At 46.7% G+C, this 11061-nt stretch overlaps 1 protein-coding gene across 1 annotated transcript; it reads right to left on the reverse strand.

Annotated features, from left to right (window-relative positions):
• Positions 1–5579: 5579 nt before the first annotated feature.
• LOC124689334 lies at positions 5580–7772 on the reverse strand. Its single transcript, XM_047222882.1, has 5 exons — positions 7693–7772; positions 6572–7571; positions 6370–6474; positions 6269–6284; positions 5580–6115 (listed from the first exon to the last, which is right to left on the reverse strand). Exons 1-5 carry the CDS (start codon positions 7770–7772, stop codon positions 5580–5582), a joined length of 1737 nt encoding a protein of 578 aa, XP_047078838.1.
• Between the last annotated feature and the right edge of the window lie 3289 nt (positions 7773–11061).

Below are 11061 nucleotides of genomic sequence, written 5' to 3' on the forward strand. Positions count from 1 at the left end.
CCACTACACCCCGCGCAACACTCAGTTTTGCCACTAGAGCAGAATGGTGCTCAGTTTTGCCACTAGTCTGTGTGCAACGACTCGTTCCGTGAGTCTGCCGTTTCATTCAGGTCAACGTCCTTGACTCGGCTATTTCAGGTGGGACCAGGCGGAGACGCATTTGAAAAGAGGACCGGCTGTTTCAGGTGGGACCAGGCGGAGACGCATTTGAAAAGAGGACCGTTGCTGGCCGTTTCACGTGGGACCCACAAGGCAACCGTTGGAGCTCAACCCCATTTAAAATCCCTGATCGCGCGGCGGAGCTTGCAGCGGTGAGAAGAAATCGACGGGGTTGGAGACGGCCCCTCGCAGAGGTGCGGCGCGGGCGACTGAGAGGGCCTTGTTGACGGGGAGCGCCGCCGACGGCGGGAGCTGCGGAGGGCGCAGCCGTCTGCCAGAAGCACCTCACGGTTCAGATCCCGCGCCACCTCTATCCATGTCTTCTTCTAGCTCCCGTGCCACCTCTCGGTTCGAGCTTCCGGTGCGCATGGAGATGCCGATCCTCCTCTGTCCGCGGTGCCGGGCGCCCGTTGATCGGAGGATTTCGCGCACACCGAAGAACACCAATCGTCCGTTCTACGTGTGCAGCAGCGAGAAAGGGGTAGGAATAGTGGAAATTTCAGTATTTTGTGCATAGTTTGTGCTCAATGTGGTTGATCTCTTTCGTGTGCTTGCAGATAAAATGCTTCTTCGTTTGGGTCGATGTTTTGCTCCAGACGCTGATGAATCAGCTGCTAGATGAGCACGAAGAATGGTTGCCCATCTTGCCACAGACGACACGGGTCGCCGCGATAGCTAGTGCAGAAGAGACGCAGGGCGGATCACGCGTTGACGAGAGAGGTAGCTTTTGAGCTAAGGTGGATGAACCAGAAGATTAGAGAGCTCGAAGATCAATCAAAAATTTGGAATTACATTTGTGCATTTGTAGGTGGTATTGTTATCGCACTAGGTTTAATGTTGACATTGTATGGAAAGGCATGAATTTGTGATGAATTTGTAAGCTTCAAATTGTATGAACTTGTAAGCTTGAATTTGCAAGCTTGAAATAAATAAATCTGATCAAAATTCGATAGTGGCAAAGATTTGGCTTTGGGCAGATGAGAAGGGTGTTTAAAAAAACGGTGAAAAATGAAATAACAAAAAAGGGTGCGGCTAGGACTCGAACCCAAGACCGCTTTGTTTGGTAGCGTGAAGGATTGCTGTGGTAACCAGTGGGGTGGATGGACAGATATTGAAAAGCAAAAGGAAGAAATCTAGCTATAGTTAGTTCTAGTTCGTGACTTGGTTTTTTTTGACAGAATTCGTGACTTGGTTTATGGTGTAAGGACGCATATGTTTGTTCTTTGTGTTTATGCACGCTGCTTAACCAAAAAAAGGGTGCGTCTTTGTTATTTCAAGCATTACTGTTTGTGGTTTAATTAGGTTGGAAAAATAATCAAATAAAAAAAGGTGCATCTATCTGATTTCAAGCATTGCGTGTTTGTGATTTTTTGTGAGTCTGCCGTTTCATTCAGGTCAACGTCCTTCTTTTTTTGCGAGGGAAAAAGGGTGCATTTATCTCATTTCAAGCATTGCGTGTTTGTGATTTTTTGTTTCATACTTATATGGGTACCCTACTTATATTACATCAAAGTTCATACTTGGATCCATGTTTGTGATTTCATAATTCATACACCCTTGATATATTACATCGAAATCATAGAAAACTAAGATATATGAGATGTAAATATTGGTAGCCAGATCATCACGTAAAATAACTTAGATAAATTCGATACATAAGATGCTTAGTTCCACCATTACACGGAAATAACTTAGATAGATAGATGGGTACCCTAGATAGATAGATGGGTACCCTAGATAGATAAGTTCGGTGACACACGACTTGACACGACTCGACACGGAACCACATAGAAAATGAAAACGTAAAGCTAAAAAAACATGACGAGCTTGACGAGAACACATCTTGGCCGCACCACCTGCGCCGCACCACCGTCTTCACCAGCGTCTTCACTTGTAGTACGGGAGGCAGTGCATAGGTTTCCGGAGAAGAAGATGGCGTCGCAATCGGTGAAGACGTTGTAGGTGGTGAAGAAGATTGACTCGCAGCCGCACCAGGAAGACCTCACCGAGGAGGGCGTACGCGTCAAATCGGTTGGCGAAGGTGACCGTGAGAAGCTTGAGGGCGACGCCTTCACGAGACTCATTGACGTAGTACATGACGGGCGAGCCCGGTGGGAGGTGGGAGAAGCCCTCGTCGAGGAGCTCGTCGAGTGAGCTCGATCTCGCTCCTCCACCTCGACTTTGCCCACACACGGAGCGTGTTGTCGACGAGGACGTCCGCCGGATAGAGTAGCTCCGGCCTGGTGCGCGGACGGCGGAAGGTCGGTCCCGTGTCTTGCATCTTCGGAGAGGCGAGAGAGGCTCGCTTGAGTGCGTGGTGCTTTGGAGATGGAGAGGAAGAGAGGCTCGCTCGGTTGGTGTGTGGGAGAGGAAGAGAGGCCCCTTATAAAGAGGTTGGCTCATAATTCGGGTTCCTAATGATGAATTAACGCGTGTCTAGCCGTCTTCCAAAAATAATTATTGGTTTTGACGCGAGACGATGGCAAAACTGATGCGGCTGCATCGCTGCGAGAGCTGAGACGATGGCAACGCTGAGACGCTGCGTCGATGCATTAAAAGGCGTCGGCGAGTGCGTGGAAAGGGTTGTTGGCGTGGCGCTCGCATGGTGCATGCATGGCGCATGCATCGCAGGCCTAGACACGCGGGACGGCCCAACGGACCAACGGAGATTTCAGTGTTCTTATAGCCCACCGCAGAAAAGAGAAAGGAACCAATCATGTTGAAGAACGATGGTGTCCACGGATCGGCCCCGAAACGTTCTAGAAGGCTAGATCGGACGGCTGGCGTTACCGCAGTGAACGGTCCACAATGCAAAACAGAGCAACCCACGGATCGGTCCGGTTTCCTTCTAGAAGAACAGGGGTAGCTGGTCAAAGTTAGGCTTTGACTAAATTTGAAATGAGCATAAAAAATTCAAAAAAATCAAAAAAATGGAAAACCTTCTCACATAGACTTCTTATGTCATATACTACCCATTCTAGTTGATAAACATGGTCTACATGCTGTTCAACAAAAAAACCATGTGTCTAATGTGATATCTCGAACACTCGGGGTACAAGTTCGAGGGTGAAGACAAGAGGTTTAGGGTTTGGAACATGAAAAGTTTCAAAAACCACACCAAAGCTTCATTTTGGAGTGAATAACAAGGATCCATGCTTAGTTTTACAATTCCATGTTTCAAACTTGATAAAATGATGGTCAAAGTTAGGTTTGACTAAATTTGAAATGACCATAAAAAATTCAAAAAAAATCAAAAAAATGGAAAACCTTCTCACATAGACTTCTTATGTCATATACTACCCATTCTAGTTGATAAACATGGTCTACATGCTGTTCAACAAAAAAACCATGTGTCTAATGTGATATCTCAAACACTCGGGGTACAAGTTCGAGGGTGAAGACAAGAGGTTTAGGGTTTGGAACATGAAAAGTTTCAAAAACCTCACCAAAGCTTCATTTTGGAGTGAATAACAAGGATCCATGCTTAGTTTTACAATTCCATGTTTCAAACTTGATAAAATGATGGTCAAAGTTAGGTTTGACTAAATTTGAAATGACCATAAAAAATTCAAAAAAAATCAAAAAAATGGAAAACCTTCTCACATAGACTTCTTATGTCATATACTACCCATTCTAGTTGATAAACATGGTCTACATGCTGTTCAACAAAAAAACCATGTGTCTAATGTGATATCTCAAACAACTGGGGTACAAGTTCGAGGGTGAAGACAAGAGGTTTAGGGTTTGGAACATGAAAAGTTTCAAAAACCACACCAAAGCTTCATTTTGGAGTGAATAACAAGGATCCATGCTTAGTTTTACAATTCCATGTTTCAAACTTGATAAAATGATGGTCAAAGTTAGGTTTGACTAAATTTGAAATGACCATAAAAAATTCAAAAAAAATCAAAAAAATGGAAAACCTTCTCACATAGGACTTCTTATGTCATATACTACCCATTCTAGTTGATAAACATGGTCTACATGCTGTTCAACAAAAAAACCATGTGTCTAATGTGATATCTCAAACACTGGGGTACAAGTTCGAGGGTGAAGACAAGAGGTTTAGGGTTTGGAACATGAAAAGTTTCAAAAACCTCACCAAAGCTTCATTTTGGAGTGAATAACAAGGATCCATGCTTAGTTTTACAATTCCATGTTTCAAACTTGATAAAATGATGGTCAAAGTTAGGTTTGACTAAATTTGAAATGACCATAAAAATTCAAAAAAAATCAAAAAAATGGAAAAACCTTCTCACATACTCTTCTTACATGGAATAGATGTGTAGTGAACTTATTTGGCCAATTTAGACAAGATCAAAAAAAACTTGCTTAGAAATGAGGCCATTTACCCTACCTTTGGAGCTCTTTTGTAGCACGAGTTTGACATGAGTTCCTCAAAACATGTAATCTCATCACTCCAACATCATTCAAACATAGTTCAAACATGTACTCTAATCATTCCAACAGCATCCAAACACAAATACAACATTATTCATGAACTTTAGTTGGTTCCCACTCAATCATCTACAAAGCGTTGCGGCTTCTTCTTGGTCCTTGCGCTTCTTGCCACTACTTTGCTCCTTGTGATCCTTGTGCTCATTGCTTCTTTTCTTCTCCTCTTGGTTGTCGGCACCTTAACTACCTCAGAGCTCACTGCCACAACTTTGTTCGAACCTACAACAGAGTTGTACAAAACAAAGGGCGGTAAGATTGTGTCAAGTGATAAATGTACACTAGTATTGGAAAGATTTACATACCAAGTAGAACTCACAACCACAGAAGGTTGGACACCAACATTTGGATCATCAATTTGATCATTTTGTGGCTCATCAATTGGATCATCAATTTGATCATTTTGTGGCTCATCAATTGGATCATCAATTTGAACATTTTGTGGCTCATCAATTGGATCATCACTTGGATCATCACTTGTAGCCTCCACTGCATCCTCATTTTGATCATCATTTTGCTCATCATTTGAAACATCAAAACACTCTCCGAACGCTGGATCTACTGCGTTATCACAGTACTTAGCGAAATGACCGGACCCACCACACCTTGTGCACTTACGTCTCCTCGGTCCAAGTCCGGCTCCTTCGCTGCGAGGTCTTATTCTACTTTTCCTCGGTCTACCTGCTGCTCTCTTCGGAGCTGGAGGGCAAAGCTTAAAACCGGGGTCCATTGGATCCCATTGTTGTTTTCCCTCCAAAGCGAGGTAAGGCATGTGCATATGTGGCTTTGAACTTTGCACATGAGTAGTAATCATGCACATACTCGTTGTATGTTACCCGCTTGACCTGACAGAGTAGTGATGAAAAACAAGGCATGAATGCATGGCAACCCAGTTATCCGCCATTGCCTACAACTCGCAAGTTCTAGCTTCTAAATCCACTGGATATCTCCATTCCCTCTTCTCTTTATCCAAAAATGATACCTCTGCCGTCGTAGCTGAGCAACGAGTCATGTCCATTTCCAAGCCTCTTGTTTTCTCGCTTCAATTCATTCATCACGGAAGGGATTATAATGTGTCCCATGAATTTTGCCTCGGCTATTCCTGCTCGAACAAGAAATTTCTGCACGTATTCTACCCTTATCTTGTCAAGCAAATCCGCCAAATAAAGACCCTTTAGTTTTCGGATCGTTGAGTTGAAAGACTCTGCAAGATTATTATGCACATAGTCAACTTTGCTCACTTCACTGAATTGGCTTCTGGCCCATAACTTGGAGTGGTGTGTTTCCAAGTATTCCTTCACTTTGTCATTTTTGTATAACTGCCTCATGTGATAGTTGTGCTTCTTCACACTGCAAGTCAAAGATGCTGGCCATAAATTGTCGGCATACACCTTTCCTTTGAATTTCTTCCCAAAATTTGCAGCAAGGTGACGCATGCATTCCCTATGCTCTACTCCAGGGAACACATTGTCCACGGCTACTTCTAAACCCTTGCAAGCATCTGTATGAATTACCAACCCATTGGGATGTGCAATAGCCCGGCGCGGATTCTCGCAAAAACCAAGTCCAGCTCTCCTCGGACTCTGCCTCTATCACGCCATAAGCAGCTGGAAATACAAAATTGTGTCCATCAACCGCACAAGCTGCTACTAACCGTCCTTTAAACCTCCCTGTGAGAAAAGTAGCATCAATAGCCAAATAGGGCCTGCGACCTTCCAAAAACCCCGGCGACAAGCCTCAAAGCGAGACAAAAACCCTTCTAAAGCACTCTTTGGTCATTGTCATTCCCCTCAACGTGTACTCCACGGTGTGGTGATCAATATCTACAATACTACCCGGGCTGGTCTTCTCCACTTCACCCTTAAATGAATACAACGAGTTTAAAACTTTCCTGCCAATTACCATAAATAGAATCCATAGCATGTTGTTTTCCATTGAAAACCCCCATGTATGGTACCTCTATCTTGAACTTTTCTTTGAGCTTCTTCTGCAACTCCTTTGTACCCACTTGATGGTCTTCTGTCACCCACCGTTTTACTTCTTCAGCCACCCATCTTGACTTGGCTCTACTGATTGTTTCCTTCCTCAGGGTTGATTCCAGGCATGTGTGCCTAAAAGGGTTCACTTTGACTTGAACATTCGTGCTATTTCGCATTTTAGACGCGTGCATCCTCCATGGACAATCTTCAGTCGGACAGTGCACTCTGTAACGTACTCTGTCGCTCTTGTCAACTTCAAATGTACGCTCTGCCCTGATGCAGTATGTCACAAGTGCATTTCTACACTCACTCATGGATGCAAAGATGGTACCTTCTTCCATCTGAGAGTTTGCAGGGTCCCATTCAATAGCTGGAAGGTCTTCGTCCTCAACCTCCTCATTATCAATCACAAAAGCCTCATTGTCACACTCATCTCGGTTTTCAGCCCGACATGGCCGTCGTAAATTCTGCACAACATCAGAATATAGCCTCTCTTCATCATCGATGTATTCAGGCTCCACTTCTCTTGGGACCCTACTGCCGGTGCCCATGTTTGACGAGCCACCACGTCGCCGTGCACTAACTGAAGCTCCCCTAACTGAACTGTTCTGGCTAGAGCTGCCATTACGACGACATGAATCTGTCCGAGAAGTTCCAACTGCCGGCACAACCACATCATTTTGCAGCCTCACATGAAATTGCTCTTTCTCCTTATGCTTAGCAAACATGGTAGCGAGCTCTTCATCATTACTAACTTTCACCCAATCAATTCCCCCATCGTAGTATTTGAATTCCACTTCATCATGCATACCCCAAGGATATGGGCCGCAAATTACCTCGCCAAATTGTCTAAAATTCCAATTACAATCCATTGGCAACCGATAATCAAACCCTCCTTGGAATTTCTTTTGATCCTTTGCATCCACAATGAATCGCTCCCTTCTAATGTTCACCAAGAAAGCAAACCGCAATTCCATCCTAATCAACCAAAAACGAGAGAGGCAATGAGCACACCAAAAGCAAAATCAAACGCAATGAGCACTCCATGTCAAATCGACTATTGCACTACACAAGAAAGCTCAATAGGAACAAGGCTTACCCCTCGGGAACCCAGTCGTGGACGCGGCGGGTCTCCAGCCCCACGCCTGCCTCGCCAAGGTCGTCGCCGCCACTAGCCATTGCGTCGAGCAGGTGGAGGGCGCGAGTGGCGGAACGAGCGACTACGTCGCAAGGGGGTGGGGGCAGAGCAGGTGCTCCTGGAGGCGGTGGAGAAGGTGTCCACGCGGGACGGCGCGCGGCGGCGCAGGTGGTGGTGTCGCAGGTCGTGGCGGCGCAGGTGGTGGCGTCGCAGGTCGTGGCGGCGCAGGTGGTGCCGGCGGGGGCGCGAATCGGTGTGTTGCTGTGTGGCGGGAGCAGGGGTAGTTCGGTCTTCACCTATTTGTCATTGCGCGGTCCTACCTGTAAGATCTGGCCCCACTTTCAGTAACGGCAAGAGACGGAAACGTTTGAAGCCTGACCGTTTGGCCTCGACAGAGCAGCTGCGCCAGAAGCGGTGGCAAAACTGAGCACCATTCTACTCTAGTGGCAAAACTGAGTGTTGCGCGGGCTGTAGTGGCAAACCAATAATTAACCCTTGAAGTTTTGCCAATGCTGCATTATTCATCATGTATCTGCCTTCGGCTGGAACATGCTTCGGTTGCCTACTGGTTGATCTCTTACTGATGTTTCGAACAGTGTCGTATCAGGCTAAGTACCTGAAAATAGTGCATGGCTTTGGCACTGGTCCTGGGGTATGTCAGATCCTTAACTTGTTCTCTGCAAAAAAATTTGCCAGAGAAGTAGTATTTCTGAACAGCTTTGTTGCTTGCAAATACAGTTTTTCGCTGCATCTTTATCACTGTGTATGGGGTATATCCCTACATTCTTAAGTAAAAGAAGCTTGAGATCCTGAAAGTATGTCAGCAATTTCGATAGAATTCAGGGCATTTCATGCTGGGGCATGTGTATATCTTTTCGATGGACATGAAGGTGTAAGGGAAAGCTTCGTGGCATGTTATGGAGCTTTGTTAAATTAGTATGTAGCAATGAAAATGTTTTCCCAGCCACAACAATTGAAATTGTCTAGTAGTGACTCATACACGCGAAGATACTTACAATTACATCTTTCAGACGCATGATTAGCACACACTTTGCATGGTGGGCCAAGGAGAAGAGTGGTACCGTAGCAAGTATGAATGTATGATAGACACAATTCCTTTTAATATATCTTGTGGCTATAATTGGAGAAGAGTGGTACTCATTGCATGCCAATTGCTAGTTATGCTTCTCAATTGTCGGAAACTTAAGTCACAACTAGTCCTAATCTTGTCCTCTCCATTCCCCTTGATTTTACTACACCTTGTTAAAGGGAGCGGTTGCCGAATTCGTTATTGGTAAACGACTTAGTTGATGGTCATGTGCACCAACAATTAATATAAATTTATGAGATTTTTGATAAAATACCTCGCATTGTTTTGGGACCTCAGCATGAAAGGACACCTCACTACGGGAGAGGCGGCGTGTGCCGACGGCCAGCCTATGTGCCGACGGCCAAATGTCGGGGCCGTCGGCACATAGGACCTCGTCGACCGGCGACGGAGATGACCGTCGGCGCAGGTCGGCCGTCGGCACACTGCTGGCTACACCGACGGTCACCGTCGGCGCAAAGTGGACCGTCGGCACGAGGTAGTTGGCGGCCGAAGGTCACCGTCGGCACAGCGTCGACCGTCGGTACACGCGCTAACAAGCGGGTCCAGCCGTTAGACTGTCACGGCGCCGTCTACTGCTGTGCCGACGGTAGCCCACGGCACAACCGCGGCCGTCGGCACAGGGACTGAAAACTGGGTCCCCCTTCTGATGTGCCGACGGTGACCCACGGCACAACCACGGCCGTCGGCACAAACATTTTTTTGTTTTTCCATTTTTTTGCATCAAAGAGATAATTATTAATCCCAATCATTTTTTTGTTTATTTATTTCTCACTGCTATTTTGGCGAACCCCTTTGCGGGAAACCTATATATATGTATAAGGGCGGTATAGAACCCCTTCGCCAGAAATCGAACCTCGGAGGGGGTGAATGGCCCACACACGATACAAAATACTTAAGACCCACACACGATACAAAATACTTAAGACCCACACACGATACAAAATACTTAAATAACTAGACTCACACACATACCAAAGCGCTTACAGAACTAGACCCACACATGAACCGAAACAGTTAAAGAACTACACCCACACAGAGGAAGCAAAACACTTAAAGAAACTACACCCACACACATGAACCAAAACACTTAAAGAACTAGACCCACACACAAACCAAAGCATTTAAAGAACTACACCCACACACGAACAAAACACTTAACACTGGGTCGACACATGACCCGCTAGACACACGGACTCGACACACACATATTAATCGAGAGAAGTCGAAATCTTCATCCTCGCTCGGGGTGTCCTCCGAAGCGGTGGTTGTGAGGTTCCACAACCATCGTTCATCATTCTCCCCCATGTCGACGCCTCTCCTTTGGCGTACTCTGCTTCAACCTCGACCTTCCTCAGCCGCTTTCCCGCCCTCCTCTCTCTCCTGTACGTCTGCTTCTCCTTCCAGAATGCGCGCGTTGCCTCGACGTCTCCGGGATGGTCTCTGCGCCACTGTGCCATGAACTGCTCGTCCGCCTCGGTGGTATCAATCCGCCGCTGGCCAGCCCTGTACCGCCGCGCTTCACCCTGTGAGCGAAGTAGTGGCTCAGTAGAGAGACTCTGAGCTTCCGTCAGAGACCTGACCTCCGGGAAGTTCATTTCGTGGCGCGGCCGGCCAAACCTCCAAGCCGCAACGTCGTATGCGCGGGCAGCAGCCTCCTTCGTGTAGAAGGTGCCGAGCCACACACGCGTACCACCAGCGGTGATTTCAGCCGCGAAATGTCCCGCAGGCCGCAGGCGAACGCCGATGAAGCCCGTGTTGCTACGACGACGAGGAGCCATCTCAGCGGCAGCTCAGCTCAGAGGATTTTGTGGTTCTATTGGATGAGAGAAGTGATGAAGGGAGAAATGTTGCTGGTGCTGTTAGTGGAGAAGCCATGGCTATATATAGGCCGACGAGGGGCTGAAACGGCGGGAAAACATGGCGGGAGAGAATGGGCGGGAAAGGGTGGGCGGGAAAAAAGGGCGGGAGAGAAGCAGCGGGAAAGGGTGGGCGGGAAAAAAGGGCGGGAGAGAAGGAGCGGGAAAAGGGTGGGCGGGAAAAAGGGGGGGAGAGAAGCAGCGGGAAAAGGGTGGGCGGGAAAAAAAGGGCAGGAGAGATTCTGCATGTATAGGGGGGAACTCCCTCGGAGGTGAACCGTAGAGAACCTTGGGATCATATGGGATGATACTTGTTTCCACATGTACCTATGACCTAAGCAAGCTCAAACGTAGGCATACGCC

The sequence above is a fragment of the Lolium rigidum genome, chromosome 2 (assembly GCF_022539505.1).
Source record: "Lolium rigidum isolate FL_2022 chromosome 2, APGP_CSIRO_Lrig_0.1, whole genome shotgun sequence".
Lineage (NCBI taxonomy): Eukaryota > Viridiplantae > Streptophyta > Magnoliopsida > Poales > Poaceae > Lolium > Lolium rigidum.